This window comes from Hemiscyllium ocellatum, chromosome 8 (genome assembly GCF_020745735.1).
Source record: "Hemiscyllium ocellatum isolate sHemOce1 chromosome 8, sHemOce1.pat.X.cur, whole genome shotgun sequence".
Lineage (NCBI taxonomy): Eukaryota > Metazoa > Chordata > Chondrichthyes > Orectolobiformes > Hemiscylliidae > Hemiscyllium > Hemiscyllium ocellatum.
In genome coordinates, this window is record NC_083408.1 from 33,349,850 (window position 1) to 33,370,977 (window position 21,128).

General features: G+C 49.9%; 1 protein-coding gene across 1 annotated transcript in view; it reads left to right on the forward strand.

The window, feature by feature from the left end:
• Positions 1-20,321, forward strand: part of rpap1 (RNA polymerase II associated protein 1) — a 110,096-nt gene extending 89,775 nt beyond the window's left edge. The window contains exons 24-25 of the mRNA XM_060828322.1: positions 2,517-2,573; positions 19,449-20,321. Of these exons, the coding sequence (XP_060684305.1) occupies positions 2,517-2,573; positions 19,449-19,604 (213 nt within the window). The 3' untranslated portion in view covers positions 19,605-20,321. The remainder of the gene's footprint in view (positions 1-2,516; positions 2,574-19,448) is intronic.
• The last annotated feature ends 807 nt before the right edge of the window (positions 20,322-21,128 follow it).

Sequence of the window (21,128 nt, forward strand, 5' to 3'; positions counted from 1 at the left end):
CCAGAAACACTGAAGAAATGGGGATAAAGTTCCAAGTCAGGAGGGGAACTTGCATTTGGAGGTGTTCCCATGTTCTGCTGCTCTTGTCTGTCTTGGTAGGTCTGCAAGTTTGGAAGGTGCTATTGAAATGCCTTAGTTGACATTGCTGCACTTTGTATGGGCTACTCACTACTGCCACTGTGTGCCAGTGACAGACAGATGGAATGAATGTGTGCAGTGGTGAGTAGGGTGCCATTCAAGCTGGATGGGTTAGAACTGGGGTAGAGTGTTGTTGGGGTTGCATTTGGATTGGTGGAGAGCATTCCATCGCACTCGTGACTTGTGCCTTTTGATCATGAAGAGACTTTGAGGGAACTGGAGGTGATTGCTCACTGAAGGATTCTCAGTCTCTGACCTGCTGTTGTGATCTAATGAATAGTGCAGTTGAGTTTCTGGTCAATGCTAACCCTCAGGTTGTTGATACTAGGGGATTCAATTTGTATTTCTATTAAATGTTGAGAGAAGGTGGTTATTGCCTGGCATTTCTATGGTGCAGATATTACTTGCCAGTTATCAGTTCAATGTGATAGGTCTTGTTGCTGGTGTGCTTCTGTGTATGTGGATGGAAATGGTGTTGCAAACTGCAATTATCAGCAAACATCCCCATATGATTGAAGGAAGGTCATTGATGAAGCAGTTGAAGATGGTTGGGCCTGGAACACGACCCTGAGGAAATGTAGTGATGTCCTGTGTCTGAAGTGATTGAGGTCCAACAACCGCAGTCATCCTCGTTTCTGCCTGGTCTGACTCTAAGCAGAGAGTTGTCCCTGTGACTCCCATTGACTTCATTGCCAGGGCTCCTTGACAACACCGTCAATGAAATGCTGTTCTGATGTTGGGGGCAGTTGCCCTCCCCTCATCTAGAACTTGGCTGTTTTGTTCATGCTTGGAGTAAGGCTGCAATGAGATCTGCAACTGAGCATCCTGTCAGAACACAAACTGAGCATCGGAAAGCTGGTTATTGTTGAGTATATGCTGTTTTGTAGCATTGATGACTTCTGTGACTCTGAGGATTGAGAGTGTGGGAGTATCAGTTGCCTAGATTGGATTTGTCTTGCTTTCCATGGGCAGAGCAATTTTTCACCTTGTTGATTATAGATTCGTAGAGATGTACAACACAGAAACAGATCCTTCAGTCCAACTTGTCAACCAGATATCCTGAATTAATCTAGTCCCATTTGCCAGCATTTGACCCATATCACTCTAAACCCTCTCTATTCATGTACCCATCCATATGCCTTTTAAATGTTGTAATTGTACTGGCCGCCTCCATTTCCTCTGGCAGCTTATTCCACACATGCAGATGAAAATGTACATCTTGGCTAAGCTTGGAATAGCTTCGGTGAGGGGCATGGTTACTTTTGGAACACAGTTCTCCACACTGAAACGAGAATGTTGTCAGTGCTCTTAATCTTTCGAGATGTCTTAATTTCTTGATATCGTGTATAGTGAATCAAACTGGCTGAGGATTGGTGCCTATGCTCTTATAGATCGCAGGAGAAGTCTGAGGTAGATCACTCAGTATGTCCAGCTAAAGACAGTCATGAATGCTTGGGGCATGTGTTTCACACTGATTTGCGGAGCATCATATTGACTGAGGATGGAGTTGTTTGTGGAGCCTTCTCCTCCACTTAGTTTTTGATTTCTGCTCTCCATTCATGATTGAATATAGAAGACAGGTTGGATGCCTATTTTTGTCCTGTACATTTTATGTAATCAGTCACATTGAGCTCAAAGTTATTAGCTAATGGGAAATTTTGTTAAACTGCTGGTCTGTTCAATGGAACAATACTTTGGCCTTGAAAGGATTGAGAACGAAATGTAATCTTTGCAAACCAGAAGTGCTGGCGTACTATCAGGGTGAGATTCAGCAATCCACAGGGATTAGATGTCTTGCATCATCTCTAATGCAAGATTAAATTTGATACTCATGTGGCTGAAACTGAAAAATGCACAGTGCTTTAGCAAGATATGTGATGTTTAGGTCAGGGTTCCTGCATTTTCCAGATAAAGCAATCTATTTGAAACACCAGTCACAACCCATCAGTCAATCTTTTAGGTTAAATCAGCATGGCACAGAAACACTTGACAAAGAAGTTTCAACTCTGTCAAAAGCGATTAGCTTTCTAAAGTGTACACTGTTGCATATGCAAAGTATAGAGAAAGTGTGTTGAGAGTATAAGGATTTTGCTCTGAAATTAACATAACTTATGCCATAGCTAATTTGCAAACTGATGGACTTTATCCACATCATTTGAGCTTCATTTTAGTCACTGATTTAGAATGATCTGTTTGTTTGTCCAGTCATCATGCAGATTAAAGTCCAAAAGACAAGCAATTTATTTGTAATATGCCATTGAAGTGCTTGAGTGTTTAGTTATAGTAAATTAAAGCAGTTAGCACAAAGCAATATTTCAATGTTGATAGTGCGCATCACCTTTTCCACATTTTTTGTACGATGTTTTCTTGTTTTGCAGGTGTTTGATGCTGCCAGGAAGAGCATGCTTCGGAAATCTTACCTATTAACAGATGAGGTGGGTTTTTTTCTGTTTTCATTTCATTTTACCAAAATCTGTATTACTTTGCTGTAGCACTCTGAGGGCTATTAAGTGCAGATTATGCTCCCCACCCACACCAAACACACATGTCCTTGTCCTTGTACAAATATGCCTGTCCTCTTCTGTCCTCGTATAAGACTTAGGCCATGTCTCACTGTTTCCTGTAATAGTCTCTTCTTGGGATTGGTAATGTTGAGGGTCTGGAGTGGGTGCTGGTGAGAGCCACTGCACCCATTCCCAGTATGAAGCATTGCAGTTATCATGACAGGGCTAACTTGGACTGTACACTTCAGAGAAACAAGGCGGAGGGGAGGTTTATCTGAGGTTTATTAGAGATTAAAGGGAGTAGATCATTTGCTCCATTTAAATCAGTTCAGGAAAATGGGATCACAATTTTAAGTTGTATAAGATGGGATCCAGGCTCGGTGACCAGGAGCTTGTTATTTTCTTAAAGAATCCTGGAGTTTTGGGAGTGTGAGTGTGAGTGTGAGTGTGAGTGTGAGTGTGAGTGTGAGTGTGAGTGTGAGTGTGAGTGTGAGTGTGAGTGTGAGTGTGAGTGTGAGTGTGAGTGTGAGTGTCGCATGCACATTTTGGCGGGCAGGAGGATGCAGATTTGACAAATTCCTCGGGCAGCTATCATCTCTTTTTTTGTCTATTCCCAGAGATCATGAGGCTTTTGACTGGGGTTAAGATACTTGTATATTGAGAGGCACACAAGGCATCATCTTTGTGTGAGACGAAATGGATGGATCAGGGTTTCTGTTTCTGCTTGGAACTCCTGCCCTGTTATCTCAGCATGCCCAAAGGCAGTCCTTCAACAAGGCTGTGTGGAAAATGGGGCCCTCTGATCTTGAGTAACATTGCTGGAGCCTCTGAGCAAGCTAGTTGTAAGTTGGTGTCCCTCTTCTGTGACAAGATGATGAAATCACAGCTGACATTCCAGTGCTGAAATGCCACTGTAGTTAGGGTGGAATGGTAGCTCAGTGGTTAGCCCTGCTGTCTTACAGCACTTGGGGAAATGGGTTCGATTCCAGTCTTGGGCGACTATCTGTGTAGAGTTTGCACATTCTCCCCGTGTCTGCGTGGGTTTCCACTGGGCGCCCTGATTTCCTCCCATAGTCCAAAGATGTGCAGGTTAGATGGAGTGTTCATACTAAATTGCCTCGTAGTGTGCAGAGAAAGTTCAGGCTGGGTGAATTAGCCATGGGAAAAGCAGGGTTACTAGGGATAGGGTAGAGTACTGGGTCTGTGTGGAGTGGTCTTTGGATGCTCGGTGCAGACTCGATGGGCAGAATGGCCTCTTTCTGCATTGTAGGGATGCTTTGGGCTGTGCCGTCATTCAAAGGGATTTTAAATCTCGATACTGTTTGCTCTCTCTGATGGTTTTAAAAGGCACTATTTGGAGCAGCAGGGAAGACGTGCTCTTCATTTGAGATTCTCAAGGGAGATTACAGAGAGTTAGGCAGAAATTTAAAAAGGAGGTCCTCAAGGGTAGTAATATCTGGATTACTCCCAGTGCTATGAGCTAGTGAGGGCAGGAATAGGAGTGCATTTATTTCAATGCAAGGGGCCGAACAGGGAAGGCAGATGAACTCAGGGCATGGTTAGGAACATGGGACTGGGATATCATAGCAATTACGGAAACATGGCTCAGGGATGGGCAGGACTGGCAGCTTAATATTCCAGGATACAAATGCTACAGAAAGGATAGAAAGGGAGGCAAGAGAGGAGGGGGAGTGGCATTTTTGATAAAGGATAGCATTACAGCTGTGCTGAGGGAGGATATTCCCGGAAATACATCCAGGGAAGTTATTTGGGTGGAATTGAGATATAAGAAAGAGATGATCACGTTATTGGGATTGTATTATAGAGCCCCCAGTAGTCAGAGGGAAATTGAGAAACAAACTTGTAAGGAGATCTCAGCTATCTGTAAGAATAATAGGGTAGTTATGGTAGGGGATTTTAACTTTCCAAACATTGACTGGGACTGCCATAGTGTTAAAGATTTAGATGGAGAGTGTTAGGCCGGAACCTCGGGATTCTGGTCTTTGCGAGTTCTTTGGAAGGAGAGACTGCACCAGCTTCTTTAGTTTGGAGCAGAGCACCGTTTATTTTACAGAATCAAAACTGGCAAACTATACAACGAATTCTACAGCGTGCAATTTGTTGGAGAAGGCGTTCTGTCTTCCCCTTCGGACCTGGCTCAATTATACTTCGCGCCGCCAGGAGTTCCCGGTCAGTTCTCCCTCGTTCGTCCCCCTCATTGGTCGGTACACCTGAGAGCGAGGGGGTCTGCGCCTCTATTGGCCGTATCGAGGTGCCTGTCCAGCTCCCGCTGTGCCGGACAATGGTCCAGCCATCCTGGGGTCGGCAGTTCCGACCCTGCAATCAATAGTCCATTGTTCAGAGTATCGATCTCATTACTATGTGTCTGACAGAGTCAATGGTTTTCCGCAAGCGAATTAACAATCATTATTATTTATCATGGGTTTCGATGGGAATCCATTCTAGTAGGTATATTAACAGATGCTTTAACAATCATGTACTCCGATAGCGCAATTCACACCGTTCGACAGTTACCGGTTCCTTTATTAGTCATGAGTTCTCAATGGGGCAGTCTGATACTGGCTGACATGATCTAATCAGCGAGGAATGTTACTTCAGACAGGTAGCCCTGCAGTTGCTAGGTTCTCCCCCATGGCTGTGATTAACTGTTTGGGGACTGGAACTGGTAATGTCTGCTGTAGCAATAGTGCTACCCTCCCTAGCCCCACTCTAGGCAATCTGATGGTGTGTTCTCCCCAACATTCCCTCCCTTGGCCTCTTTTAGAGGCCACACACCCCCCATCGCGACGCCCGCGTAACAAGGTACATACAGAGGATTTAAACAAAAGCATGTAAGTCTAAACTAAGGTGTTGCTCCTGGAGGGTTCTTCTGCAAAGGGAACAAAAGGACAAAGTAATCAGTTATGGTAAAATGACAGAGAGAGGTCGGAAAAATGGTGAAGGTATGCAGGTATCACGGATTAGTATAATAATGGGCGGAAGAGTTCTAGAGGGGAGAAAGAAGAGCAATAAACCGGCTGAGGGCTTAGGTCTGCAGTCCACGGAACACCCAAGTGTAAATTTGTGAGGGATACGAAATGGGACACTAGCAGCTGTGTTGTTCTCGGCAGTAATCAAAACGCAGCGAACAGGTGTACTGTGGCCCGGGAATGGTGCAGCGGAGAATATGTCATAAAACCATCATGAGTCGCCGACATCGATGCGAGCGTTGAGTACGACTCGAACGTAGGGCCCCACAGTTTGACTGTGCCTGCTTTAGGTAGCCTCTCATCCGAGGAGGCCCACCCGTCCTTGGCTAACCAGTCATCAATCCTTACAGCGAAGGGTGGTGGCCAGTGGCTGTTCGTCGTGGTCGTTAGGCGAATCCGTTGATAGAGGTCGTGCGCTATGATGGTTAGGCGAGTCGCCGGGGCACACAGTGTTCCCTGATGCTGGCATGTAGCGGACAGTGCTAGTGTGCACGTTGCCAATGATGGAAGGGGTACCTGGACAGCAGACCGACCCACCCCAGGGTTAGTACGGGGTAGGAGGAGTAGGAGTAGGCACATACAGATGGAACCCTGCTATTCTGATCGGAACAGAGGAGCATGAAAGATAGTCGCAGCTGTGTGTACTGTAGTCAAGGCAAGAGCATTGCTCCCGAGGTAGTACAACAACAGTCCCCCCTTGGCATTAGAGAGAGCGACCAATCGGCAGAGGTTAGCAGGATGCAAAAAAGTGTTGAAAACGCCAAGGTTAAGCCGAGCCGAGGAGTGTGCACAGAAGCAACCGCGAGTGCGTGAAGTAAGTCCCCGCCCCCCCGCCAGGCAGCAGTCAGTGGGGTATGGTTGCAGGGCAACGCGACGGATGTTACGATCGGGGCCCCGCCAGATGCCAGACTCACACCAGGGGGTAGAATGGGGAACATGCAGGGTCACAGCGGAAAATCTTAGACTGTATTGTGCGGCGCCTGCGGTGGTGCGGCCAGTGGTGTACGGGGATCTAGGGAAACGTGGTCCTGGGGGGACGTAGCGGGCTGCCGGTGTAGCACCACCGCCTGGTAGGCGGGTGTGGGAGTGCTCGTTCACGAGAGGGTACGATCAATAGTGCGTGACACAAGCGCCTTGAGACACGGAATGCAGCAACAGGCACAAGTGACAACAATAGCTACAGAGATGCACAACCCCATGGTCACCTGCCCTAGCAGGGACCCCCATCCGCCGAATGTGGCGTTAAGCTAGTTGAGAACTGGATTTGAGACTCCCGATTGATGCTTCAATTGTGCAGCTAGGGCCCGGAGTTTGACAAGGGTGGTAGTGAGTTTGCCATCTGGGCCTGTGTTGTTAGCTATAGCTGTACAGCATGTGGCCCCAAAGAGAGCACAAACACCTCCCTTTTCGGCAAGCAACATGTCTAAAGCCATTCTGTTTTGCAAGGTCATGAGGGAAGACTGTGCAAGCTGTTCATGGATGGCATCGACTGCGTCCCGGGTCAGATTTGTGAGCCTCTGCATATTATAGTGGAGGAGGTTGATTCTGTTAACGTTCTTATTAACCGTGATTGGAAAAATGGCAGAGAAGAGGGGAAAACTTTCGAACCCCACAGCGATCTCATTCACTAATTTGAATTAATCGGGGATGTTCCTTGCCTGACCAATGGCATCAATCCAGACCCCATCATAATTTGTCAGATCCAACAGTGGGTCTGTCGCGCGTTTGTGCCGAACCGGAGAGGCGGGCTGTGGCGGAGGGTCAAGGAAGGTATAGTCCCCCGGGGCCCGTGGGGAGATGAAGAGTGGAATATTAAGGGTTATCAGAACACAACACCCTTCCCAATTTAGGGGCAACCAATTGTACAGAATCTTCCCTCCGCAGTACCACCACAAATCTGCGCGGCTCACCGTTAATGCTGCCGCTTGGTTCCCTGTGAGTACCCAGGTTCTGCTACAGGTGGCACGGTCAACTGTGCCGACTGGGTATCCCTGGACGAGTGGTCGGGGGTTGATGAAGCAAGTGTAGTTCAGTAGGGGATGTAGAACAAAGTTAGGAGGGGTAACATTCGCCGGTGCCATTGGGAAGTACTGTTCCCACGACCTGCACTCTGACGCAGGTATTGTGTTGGACATGAGGTCGAGCGTGCAGCCGATGTGGCCGTCCTCAAATGGGGTCCTACTCATTATCAATCCGGGCCTTCCCCCCCCCCCCCCCGCGCATACCCAGCAGTGGTCGTGGCCTGCCTGCCGCGAAAACTGGATGACCCGGTCTAGCCAGGTGTTTGTCTCTATGTATCCCATGGCGAGAGCAATTTGCTGCCGGGGATCAATCAGCTTATTGAGGGTACGTGAATCAAACCCCGCAACCGCGCCTGGTACAGGCTGTGGGGGATGGGCGTCCCAATGGAAGGATGGTAGATGGTTCTGTGAGGTGTCAGGCGTAACGAAATTTATCCTGATGACCCCCTCCGGATCTGTGCCTGTAACCGCAACCCCGAGTGCCAGATAGAGGACCGTAGTATGGCCGGCAGGCAGTCGGTCGGGAACGTGCCCCTGTGCCCAACAGGTGTCGGCTGACCACCCTGCCATGATCATGGGATTATAGAGGCCAGGCTTGATTCGGAGGAGTAAAGGGTTCTTATGAGCTTGTGAGACAGAGACTCGCCCCCTCCGCAGGGAGAGTTTTTTACTAAAGTCCAGGTATTCTGGGCGTTTGGGGGCGGTGGTGTGAGACTGCCCCCACCAAACATCATCCCAGGAGGCACACATGCAGCGTGTATGGATATCTTTAGGGTATCCGTAGCACTTGCGCAAGATGCGGGGAGAGCATGAGCAGGGGCACATGTAGACACTGTAAGCAGCCCATCCCGCTTCCGAGTCAGTCCCCCCACAGTTTATTACGTCACAAAGATCGAATTGGAAGGTCATATCCCGCATGGGGTCTGTGTCAATGACCACAGTTGCCCCACATGGATCCCTTGGACCCTGCACAGACAGTCTTACCACCATGCAGAAACCCAGGCACCTCAGGAGTGTGTTATTTCCCGTCATTGTCATGCTCCTTGTCGGGCGCGACCTCCACAATCGGAGTCAGCGTAGTGTTAGGTTTGTCTGACCTGGAGCAATGAGAGAAATGGTGCCAGTTATTGTCCCCCTCCCGTCTCACCCTGAGGGCGTTGGCGGCGATCCCCCTGACTGGATAGGGGCCATGCCAGCGCTTCTCGTCCCAGGTAGTACGACCCATCTGTCGGAGGTAAACCGTGTCTCCCTCCTTAAGGGGTTGGGGACCCTCGGGGGTGTCCTGTCGGGCGGCCTCGATCTGCTTGGATATCAACCGGACCATTTCACCCAAGACCTGCATGTATTTGGTCATGTCCTGATTCATAGCATCCCAATTTGTCTCCCAATGTGGCGATGATCGGGGGCCGGGCATAGAACGGCCCGTCAGGATTTCGTGGGGGGATAGGAAAGTGTCGCCGCTCCTCTCCTGTCTCATAAAGAGCAATGCTAAGGGGAGTGCCTGCACCCATGTCAGAGCCGTACCAGCCATGACCTTTTCGATTTTCTCTTTAAGAGTGCGATTGGCCCTTTCCACCAACCCTTGGCTTTCAGGGTGGTAGACACTACCGTAGCGGTGGACTATCCCCAGAGTGGACTCCACCCGAGAAAGATGTTCGTTTTTGAAATGCGTGCCATTGTCCGTGCAAATCTTGAGGGGTACACCGTAACGAGGGATCAGGTCCCTTGTGAGCCATTTTACGACCACGTCAGCGTCTTCCGTCTTGGTAGGGGTCGCCTCTATCCATCGGGAGAACCTGTCCACAACCACCAGCATGTACCTATATTTGTCTGGGGTTCTCCATTTAACCCCCATGTCAGTAAAGTCCATGCAGATCTCTTGCCATGGCCCTGTCGGGGTTGGGAATTTTAGCATCGGGTGGGGGAGAACTTTCCTGGTGTTGTACTCGTTGCACACCCTGCACTCAGCTCTTAGATTCTTTATGTGCTCCCGGAGTCGGGGTGCCCACCAGTGTCTTTGGATGGTCTTAACGACTTGGGCCACCCCCACGTGTGTTGGTCCATGTGTCTCTGCGAAAAGGACGGGCAGGAGTGCCCGTGGGGCCACTACCTCTCCTCTCGGGGATCGCCAAAGGGGCCGTTTAGACCCGTCTTTCTCTAAATACTGTCGGACTGCGCCTTTGTTCTCCAGTTCCCTAACCTCGGCGCTGGTCGCCCGCTCCTGCATTTCACAGAGGTGTCTCAGGGCATCGACCCTAGCCACCTCCCTGGGGGAGTCACTGGACCGCTCAGCCGTGCCCGGTTGCGGTTGCGTGTTTCGTCCTGACCTGAGGGTGACCATCTGCACTGCGAGCTTGGCTGCCCTATTAGCTGCATTGTTTCCCAGCGCTTCCCTGGTACGTAAGGTAGAGTGTCCCTGCACCTTCACTACTGCTACCTCCGCTGGGCGATGGACCGCTCGGAGTAACCTCCGCAGACTCTGGTCATGCTTTACTGGCCGACCAGTGGTTGTTTTAAAATCGCGCCTGATCCACGCTGTGCCCTCTATGTGGACTGCGGCCCATGCATAGTTGGAATCGGTGTAGATGTTAACGCGGTGTCCCTCACTAAGTTCTAATGCTCTAGTTAGGGCTGTGATCTCCGCTAACTGTGCAGACGCAGCCTGTGGGATTTCCCCAGATTCTACAGTGTCATAGGCACCCCCTATGTCCCTGACCACGGCATACGAAGCTCGTACGCCATCTATTTCCCGACGGCTACTGCCATCGGTATAGAGGTCCCAGTCTGCGTCGGCTAGAGGCTCTGTGTGCAAGCTGCTGCGTATCCTTCGTTCCTCGGCTACTCTGGCTACACAGTCGTGAGGTACCAAGGACCCCCCATTCACTCCCACCATCATATTTCTAGTACAGCCCCTTCCAGGTTTAAAGGTAATGTGGGGTGCTAAGAGGGCATCCTCAATCTTGACCTGCCGGCCAGCCGAGAAGCTGAACGAGTTGGAGGCTAGGAAAGTACCTATGCTGTGATCAGTGTTAATGGTCAATGGATGGCAGAGTACCAAGTGGGCGGTATTGGTGACTGCTTTCGTTACGGCTGCCACAAACCTGGCGCAGCCTGGCTGTCCTTGTTCAGTTGGCTCTAACCTGCAGCTGTAATACCCTAACACCCTTCTACAGCCCCGGTCCTTTTGGTATAGGACAGCATTCACTATCCCCTCGGTCTCAGCGACATCTAAGTGGAAATCTTTTTGATAGTTGGGGTGCGCTAGAGTGGCTGCAGCTGCCAACGCTTGCTTCACTTCTCTGAATGATTGCTCCCTCTCCCTATTCCACCGTAATTGACTTTTGAGCCTCTTAGCTCCAACCTCTGTGATCATTTCCCTGAGTGGAGAAGTTATAGTCACGAAATCTGGGACGTAAGTCCGGGAGTAGCCACAAAGGCCCAGGAAGGCCATCATGTCCTGTACAGTGGTAGGGGTGCCATAGGAGAGGATCGCCTCCCTATGCGCCGTTGAAAGGGTGGTGCCCCCTTTCCCTATTAACCGCCCCATGAAGGATACTGACCTACGGGCTATTTGGCATTTCTCGCATTTGACTTTGAAACCTGCCACAACGAGGGTATCCAACAAGGTGCGGACTGCATCTAGATTTTGGGTGTCTGTCTCACTGGCCACTAGTAAGTCATCCACGTACTGGATAATGGTGGTGCAGTTAGGAAGCAACATTTGTTGAAGTATGGGGGTTAGAGCTGCACTGAACAGGCCCGGGGAGTCTTTGTAGCCTTGTGGGAGGCGATTGTATGTATATCGCTCCCCATCAAAGGTAAAGGCAAACCACTCCTGACAGTCTGGGTGGAGCGGGAGGCAAAAGAAAGCGTTGGCCAGGTCTATAACTGAGAAAAACCGGTAGGCGGGTGTGAGCGCGTGTAGCGCAACATAGGGGTCTGGAACTTTCAAGTTTAGGGTTTCAGTGGCCTCGTTTATTTTGCAGAGGTCATGGACCATACGCCAGCCTTTGCCTATTCCCTTGGAGACGGGGAGGATTGGGGTGTTCCAGCCTCCCCCCTTGATCTTCCTGAGAACCCCCACCTCTAGCAGCCCCTTGATTGTTGGGCGAATCCCTTCTCTCTGTTCAGCGGTGAGGGGGTATTGTGTTATCCAAATGCCGTGTTGCACAGATGGCTTTAGTTGTAGATGAACTGCCCCTTTCAACCGACCAGTGTCCTGTGGGTGCACCGTCCAGAGGGCGGGGTCCGTGTCCTGCAGCAGTTGTGCCGCTTTCCAGTGGTCGGTGTTGTCTAACAGGAGGGACCTGTCTACAGTTATCTTTTCATAAATGCCTTCCTCTGACATATCAACAGGTCGCCTCTGAAACCGTCCGTCAAGGGACACTTCATCGGGGCCTTCCCCTATCTTTTGGTACTCACATTGTAGTGAGGCAAGGACCATAGGTCCCAGGTTGCGGGCCTCGGACGTGGGTGCTACTGCGAGTGTGATATGCGGGGCAGCCCGCTCTCCTAGCTGATACCATTCCGTCTGGTCCGGATGCAAACGGACCGCAGCGGCAATCCCCTCATTGCCGGCAATGAGATATGTGACATTAACCATGTCCCTTCTATCCTTCAGGTGGGCATTGAAACAATCGTCATACTCAAGGTCATAATGGGTGACATAATTTAACGTAACGTGGTAGGGGTCTTTGGGGGGGGTGGTAAGCCTGGGAGGCTGGGATGGACGGGAGCCAGTCCTCAAATTCTGCAATTATGCCTTTGCCCTGCGAAGCGTAGAGCAGGCGAATCCAATATATGTCTACAGATGTGGAACGCGAGTCCTCTGATGTGGGGGTGAGCAAAAATTGTCCCACTTCCCCCAGATCCGGGGAGTGGTCCCCAGGCCAGAGGAGTCGCAACCCCCCGGTTGAACAGTGGATGTAGACCCCTAACTTAGTGAGAGCATCTCGCGCCAGCAGGTTCACTGGGCATTTTGGGGCTAGGAGTAGGGGCAGGGTGATCCTTTGTTCCCCTATGGTTTTTGTGGCTGGCACTGTATAAGGCTGTCGCTCAATCGTCCCCGAGAATCCCACAGTCTCCTGCACCCTGCCTGACGGGGTCAGGCCCTTCGGCAATTTATTAATCGTGGACGCAGATGCGCCTGTGTCAACTAGAAATTGGAAGGTATCCCTACACACCAATACTCGAATCATAGGGGGCATATTGGGAGGTGTTGGTTCGGAGGCCAGGGGACTGCAAGATTCTCGTGGGCACCGTCAGTAGTCTTCCCCGTACCACTGGGTGTAGCCGTACCCCCCGTCGTGTCTTGCCAATACGCCCTGTGCTACCCCTTGCATCCTTCTGTCTCTGGTCTGAACCCAGCCCCCCCTTCTACCTGTGTCCCTGAGTCCGTCATCATGGTCATGTCTGTCTCTTTCCCCGGAAGGACGTGCTGGGTATCGAGTCATACTGTGGTTCCCCCCGAGCGTACGACCCTCTCGGGCAAAATGTCCAGGTTTGTTACAGGACCAGCACCTCACCCTATGATCGCAGTCAGTGGAGTGATGGTCAGTTTCTTTACATATCCAGCAACGATCAGGCTGCTGGCCCCTCCGGGATCTCCTAGGTGCGCCTGGAGGTAGCTGCGCTTGCCTATCGTGGGGTAACATATCGTAGGCCCCTAAATCTGCCTTGTCAGGGGTGGTATGTGGCAGGGCCCTTTGTGAACTAGGTCGCTGAGAGCTGTACATCTGGGTGGCGGGCGAGACGAGGTCTCGCGCCGCGGTCTTTGCCCCCACCTGCTCTAAAATCTTCCCAAATTGTTCTATGAGCTGCACCGTCGTCTTGGAGGCTTGCCCCTCGGTTTTCATTTTTTCAGACGTACGGTGTCTTGTCAGGAAATGATGGACTTGTTTCCTCCATAAGTCATCTTTCATTGAGTCCACCCCTACCAGGTCCCGCAATTTGCTTTGCACTGGTGCGGGGAGTCCCTCGGTGACACCCTTCCGAAAGTGCGCCGTGGCCAACGGGGAGCTATCTGGCCTTTCACCCGTCCCAGTCTCCCACAGGTCCCAGGCCCTTGTTAGGTATTCATGCACGTCCTCATCGTCCTTTAGCCTGAGGGTCCCGAGCGCATCGAGGGAAAAAGTAGTGGGGAAGCTGTCCCGCAGGGAGCGCCAGATTATGTTTCGGAAAAGGTCAAAAGAGGCAGTCTCGTCTGACCTAGAGCACCTGGCTAATCTCTCTGCCCTTATCAGCGCCTCCTCGGCTCGGATGCGCACCATGATGGTCCTGAAATCGGCTAGAGCCAGTTTCTCATGACAGGTTTCCCTTTCGAAAGTGGCTATCCAAGCAGACGCTCCGTTAGTAATCGGGGGAAGCCTTCTGACCAAGGCGTCTAGGTCTGTTCGTGACCAAGGGACGTACTTCTCTACCCCCACACTAGTGGCGAAGTGGGGCAGTGTCAGCGGTTGTTGGCAATGGGCTACAGTGTGCGCGTGGGAATGAGGTGTAGGACCCTTCATCGAGATCCCCCAGGATCTCACCCTCGTCCTCCGAGGAGGTAGTGTCGGGTGGGGAGGCGAGCGAGCTTCCCCCCTTCACAAGTTTGCCCTGGAGGTGGGCTCCTGTGACAATAAAAGTGTCGTCTTCAGCAGTGAGGGGGGACCCCCCCGTCGGGGTTTGTGAACTCTATGGGGCAGCAGTTCGGGCCTGATGGAGTGATTTTTCATGATGGTCAGTTCGTCATGTCTTCCTAAAGAAGGGAATTGGGACGCCGGGGAGCCGCCTTGACCTAGGGCAGGAGTGTACCCGTCCCCCTGGACTTTCACTGGCCGGACTTCCCATTTTTGTGGCAAGGTATCTGGCTGGCCAAGGTCTCACAGGTCGGCGCCTGGCTGTACTATCCCTGTCCCGGCTGCAACCGTTCTGGTGAGGGTGTTTAATTTCTGTCCATGGCTGTTGAGTACGCTCTCTAACCGTTCCGTCATGCGGTCGGCGACCGGGTCCTCGTATGTGTAATTCCCTTCTAATACCTTGACGACAGGGGCTTGTAGAGTCGGCCCCCTGTAACATGGCGAAAATGGAGCCGCTGGTGCGGTGCTCACTGCAGGCAGGGTCATGGGGGGTACTTCGGGACCAGGTGTCCCTGTCTGTGGACTGGTGTAGGGGGGCGGCGGGCTTCCCTTGTGGCTGTCGTTTTGGATCGTCTCCGGAATAGGGGGTGTATAGTGGGAAGGGGGGCGGAGGGGAGTCTGGTTGAGAACCCATTCGGGTTCGTTTTCTGGGAGGGGATCCTGTTCACCTGTAACTGGTGTGTCAGCAGGCGGGGTTGGCAAATGGGTTTGGAACCTTACTAAGAGCTCCCGTAGGTAAACGGTTTCGTCTTCTATTTTAGTGGACGGCTTGGACAGATTGAAAACCCCTTTCTTTGCTGCGTCCTTTCTTTGTTTTAGACAGGACTGAATGTTGGTCCGGAATTTTTCAAAATCCCGGGCTGCAAAGTAGGGTTGGTCATCCTGAGGGAACCAGTCCTTGCTCCGCCACAGCCTGAGACTGCTGTCCAGGTTGCGGAATTTTCTCTGAGCCTCTTTGGCAGTGTTATTTTCCCTAACTGAGCCCTAATCTCCTCTAAAACCTTCCCAGTAAGTGGTGGTGATTCTGGTGCCTTTGGGACTGCATTATGCAGGTCTCGAGTGGAGGTATCCGAGACGGCTGTGCCAGTGGGGGAGGCGAACTGGCCGTCTTGCCAGTGCGGGGTAAGGGTCACGAGCAGTTTGGTTTTCCACCCTAGGGAGTTGTCGGTGTGCGGGGGCGCCCAGCCAATAGGGGGCTTTCCTAGCGCAATTGTTTGACGGACCGAATATTGTGGTGACCCATGGAGACCGTTTAGTATTGTGACCATTAATGCGGTATTTGTGAAGGTCTCCTTTAGTCTTGTTGGTATAAGTTCTTTTTGACCTGGTGCTTGGTTAAACACCTGGTCTAGGCTTGCTTTCTGTACGGCTACACTGTCCAACAGCAATTGACCATGCAGAGTTACGTCTGTACCCACCCTGAGGTGCCACCAGGGCACTCCGGGACGTGCCGTCCTGAGGTGAGTTAGTTTTGGTGGTCCAAAATTCAAGTCCCCTATGCCGGATCTCCCCTAGTGGGTGCTGCTGTAAATACAGAGCGTCTTTTCAAAGCCTGACCTTCGCGTGGCAGATCTCTGCTCTTAACAACCGGTCTAAGGCAGACGTCTGTGCGGACAAACCCTGTCCAGAAGATGAGATCCGACCTCTGTCACCCCAGGGTTTGGTAGATGCTAGCAGCAAGTGTGTATAGCAAGGTTCGTCGGTCTTAAGTGCTTTGTAACGTGGATCCAAGCAGTCAAGTACGGTCAGCGCTGCAATAGGTAATCTCAGGGACGCGCTCGGCTCCGAAAGCCACGCGATTAAAAGGCAACTTGTGACGCGCTCAGCTCCGAAAGCCACGCGAACAAAAGGCAACTAGGGACGCGCTCAGCTCCGAAAGCCACGTGGTTAAAAAGCAACAAGGGACGCGCTCAGCTCCGAAAGCAACGCGAAATCAAACCAGTTACAAATTAAAAGATTAGTAATAGCTTACCAGTCAGGATTCTGCGATGCTGCTGCCAAACTGATCAGTTTTTTGGGTTGGTGAGGGTCAGAGAGCAGACAAGAGACTAACTAAAGAAATTTAACTACTGGAAGCCTTAGGCTTAACAGGCGCTTCCTCACCTTAGAAAGTTTCGGCCGAAGGTTCTCTGCCCCCTGACCCGCCAACGTGGCCAACTTGCCGTTGTCTCTTCCCTTCCCGCGACAGGCTCACCAGATGTTAGGCCAGAACCTCGGGATTCCGGTCTTTGCGAGTTCTTTGGAAGGAGAGACCGCACCAGCTTCTTTAGTTTGGAGCAGAGCACCGTTTATTTTACAGAATCAAAACTGGCAAACTATACAACGAATTCTACAGCGTGCAATTCGTTGGAGAAGGCGTTCCGTCTTCTCCTTCGGACCTGGCTCAATTATACCTCGCGCCGCCAGGAGTTCCCGGTCAGTTCTCCCTCGTTCGTCCCCCTCATTGGTCGGTACACCTGAGAGCGAGGGGGTCTGCGCCTCTATTGGCCGTATCGAGGTGCCTGTCCAGCTCCCGCTGTGCCGGACAATGGTCCAGCCATCCTGGGGTCGGCAGTTCTGACCCTGCAATCAATAGTCCATTGTTCAGAGTATCGATCTCATTACTGTGTGTCTGACAGAGTCAATGGTTTTCCGCAAACGAATTAACAATCATTATTATTTATCATGGGTTTCGATGGGAATCCATTCTAGTAGGTATACTAACAGATGCTTTAACAATCATGTACTCCGATAGCGCAATTCACACCGTTCGACAGTTACCGGTTCCTTTATTAGTCATGAGTTCTCAATGGGGCAGTCTGATACTGGCTGACATGATCTAATCAGCGAGGAATGTTACTTCAGACAGGTAGCCCTGCAGTTGCTAGGTTCTCCCCCATGGCTGTGATTAACTGTTTGGGGACTGGAACTGGTAATGTCTGCTGTAGCAATAGTGCTACCCTCCCTAGCCCCACTCTAGGCAATCTGATGGTGTATTCTCCCCAACAAGAGGAATTTCTTAAGTGTGTACAAGACAATTTTCTGATTCAGTATGTGGATGTACCAACTAGAGAAGGTGCAAAACTTGACCTACTCTTGGGAAATAAGGCAGGGGAGTCAGTGGGGGAGCACTTTGGGGCCAGCAACCATAATTCTATTAGATTTAAAATAGTGATGGAAAAGATAGACCAGGTCTAAAAGTTGAAGTTCTAAATTGGAGAAAGGCCAATTTTGACATTATTAGGCAAGATGAGTGCCATGCCTCTAGGAATTCCCTGGCTGTTCTCTGTTTGGCTTGTCCCAGTCAAACTCATGTTGCTTGTCATCTGAGTATGTACTAAGGATAGCTGGTCATGTCGTTTTGTGGCTAGTTGGTGTTCATGGATGCAGATCGTTAGCTGTCTTCCTGTTTGTCCTATGTAGTGTTTTGTGCAGTCCTTGCATGGGATTTTGTACACCACATTGGTTTTGCTAGAGGCATGACACTCATCCACTGATTCAATCAACAAGCACATCGACCTGAACCCAATATACTGGCCACTGCAGCGGACAGCTGGAACTGACAACCGGAAGCGACAGATACAAATCACTATAAATGCCGGAGGAAACATCACAGAAGCGCTTCACAGGAGGCTCCCAAGCACTGAGGATGTCACCTAGACAGGGGACAAAACGTCTGCAACACAAATTCCCAGCTCGGTGAACAGAACCACAACACAGGATGTATATGTATTTGGAAAGGCAAGGACTGATCAGGGATAGTCAACATGCTTTGTGCATGGGAAATCATGTCTCACAAACTTGATTGAGTTTTTTGAAGAAGTAACAAAGAGGATTGATGAGGGCAGAACGGTAGATGTGATCTATGTGGACTTCAGTAAGGCGTTCGACAAGGTTCCCCATGGGAGACTGATTAGCAAGGTTAGATCTCATGGAATACAGGGAGAACTAGCCATTTGGATACAGAACTGGCTCAAAGGTAGAAGACAGAGGGTGATGGAGGGTTGTTTTTCAGACTGGAGGCCTGTGACCAGTGGAGTGCCATAAGGATCGGTGATGGGTCCACTACGTTTTGTCATTTACATAAATGATTTGGATGTGAGCATAAGAGGAACAGTTAGTAAGTTTGCAGATGACACCAAAATTGGAGGTGTAGTGGACAACGAAGAGGATTACCTCAGGTTACAACAGGATCTGGATCAGATGGGCCAATGGGCTGAGAAGTGGCAGATGGAGTTTAATTCAGATAGATGCGAGGTGCTGCATTTTGGGAAAGCAGATCTTAGCAGGAATTATATACTTAATGGTAAGGTCCTAGGGAGTGAACAAAGAGACCTTGGAGAGCAGGTTCATAGCTCCTTAAAAGTGGAATCACAGGTAGATATGATAGTGAAGAAGGCGTTGGTATGCTTTCCTTTATTGATCAGAGTACTGAGTACAGGAGTTGGGAGGTCATGTTGTGGCTGTACAAGACATTGGTTAGGCCACTGTTGCAATATTGTGTGCAATTCTGGTCTCCTTCCTATCGGAAAAATGTGAAACTTGAAAGTATTCAGAAAAGATTTACAAGGATGTTGCCAGGTTTGGAGGATTTGAGCTATAGGGAGAGGCTGAACAGGCTGGGGCTGTTTTCCCTGGAGCGTCGGAGTCTGAGGGGTGACCTTACAGAGGTTTATAAAATTGTGAGGAACATGGATAGGATAAATTACTTAAGGTCTTTTCCCTTGGGTCGGGGAGTCCAGAACTAGAGGGCATAGGTTTAGGGTGAGAGGGGAAAGATATAAAAGAGACCTGAGGGGCAACTTTTTCACGCAGTGGGTGGTACGTGTACGGAATGAGCTGCCAGAGGAAGTGATGAAAGCTGGTACAATTGCAACATTTGATAGGCATTTGGATGGGTATATGAATAAGAAGGGTATGGAGGGATATGGGCCGGGTGCTGGCAGGTGGGACTGGATTGGGTTGGGATAGCTGGTCGGCATGGATCGGTTGGACCAAAGGGTCTGTTTCCATGCTGTACATCTCTATGACTCTAAAACAAAATCAGAATTACGTAGCCATTATAATTTGTTGTTTTGGCTCTTACATTTTACCCATTGAAACAGCAATCACACTTCAACATTAACTGTAACGCCCTTTTGAGATACTGAAGCTATTAATGAATTAAGCTCAAATTTCTTTCTCTTCTCTATCTAGGCACTGAGAAGACATCTGCTTCACTTTAAGTTGCCCAATGTGGAGTCACCTTGTGGCTTTGATTTGTACGAGGAGCTGCCTCCAATCAGACGCAGGTGGATGCAAAAAGTCCTTGGGGACCTTCTACCTCCAGAGGTTGGGTTGGAGGCAAAGTAACAGGCGAGAAGCTGACACCAGGGAAGTGGGGTGACGTAGCTACTTACGGGGAGGGGGTGTGGGGGGGTGTGGGGGGAGAGTCCCAGTCCAGAGGGTATCTTTCCATTCAGCAAATGAATCCCCAGAAGAACTGAGGTGAATCCACGTGTCCTGAGATCTGAAACTGAGTGAAATGCCTTAGAATTGTCTACCTGAGCAAATCGACAAAAGTTATTTTATCATCTGAGAACTTTTTGTATGTTTATAAAAGCGAGTTTTAATTCGCAGTCAGCCTAGGCCCCAATGACAGAGCCCTGGACAAAGCAGGTCATACAGGATGACACCACTGCCATCCCAAACGCCCTTCTACCAGAGCAGTTTTACCTTGATGATCAGAAGCTCATTCACAACTCAGTGCTGGGTGTATTTTAACTGTACCATGAGATTGGATGCCTGGGCCCATATTACTGTGTTAACCTGAAGAGCCGATTTCCTATCTTGACACTGAGAGGCGAATTTCTGGAGAGTCCAGGTGAACATTGTGGCTGTATCTTCACAGAGGAAGATTAGGACATCTTGGAATGGCCTAGCTTGACATGAATCGTACAAGAAATTCTTGTTCCATCTTCCATGGGTTGCAATTGCTTGCTGCTGAAGCAGTTTGCACAGGTGAGATTTTATATCGGGTGTCTGAACTGTGAGCCACAGATCCAATGTACTAATGTTTGAATAAATTATACAACCTTACCTTTCATATTGATGTGCGTATGTGTTTGGGATATGATGGAGGATGACCTGGGAAGTGTTTGGATCAGTTCAAAACAGAGTAGATGGAGGTTTCCACTGAACTATTGTTACATGTTGGCCGGAGACTTCTATTCTATTCTAGGCGGCAAGCTTAAAGCTGGATGTCAAAGTATTAGAGAGGGTGCAGATGAGATTTACTGGATTGGGAGTTGCTCGAGAAATGAGGTTAATTCGGTTAAATGCTGAGAGTGGAGAACTTTATTCTGTGCCTTAAAGCAGAGAAGGTTAAGTGGAGAGTTCAAGGCAGTGTCTCCATCGTGAAGCTGGGGAAGAGCGAGCTCTCCTGATAGTTGTTTGATAATTCGAGGACTTGCCTTTTAGAAAGTTGGCAATAAAAGCAGAAGAGGCGAATGTTAGGATGTGGAACACACTGCTTGAAAAGGTGGCAGGAGGAGAATCATTAATAACCTTCAAAATAAAACTGAATCAATACGCGATAATAAAATAAAATTGGCTGGGCTGGTTAGTGAGGATTAATTGGATAGCTTATAGAGTCATAGAGATGTTCAACATGGAAACAGACCCTTCGGTCCAACCCGTCCATGCCGACCAGATATCCCAACTCAATCTAGTCCCACCTGCCAGCACCCGGCCCATATCCCTCCAAACCCTTCCTATTCATATACCGATCCAAATGCCTCTTAAATGTTGCAATTGTATCAGCCTCCACCACTTCCTCTGGCAGCTCATTCCATACGCGCATCACCCTCTGTGTGAAAAAGTTGCCCTGTAGGTCTC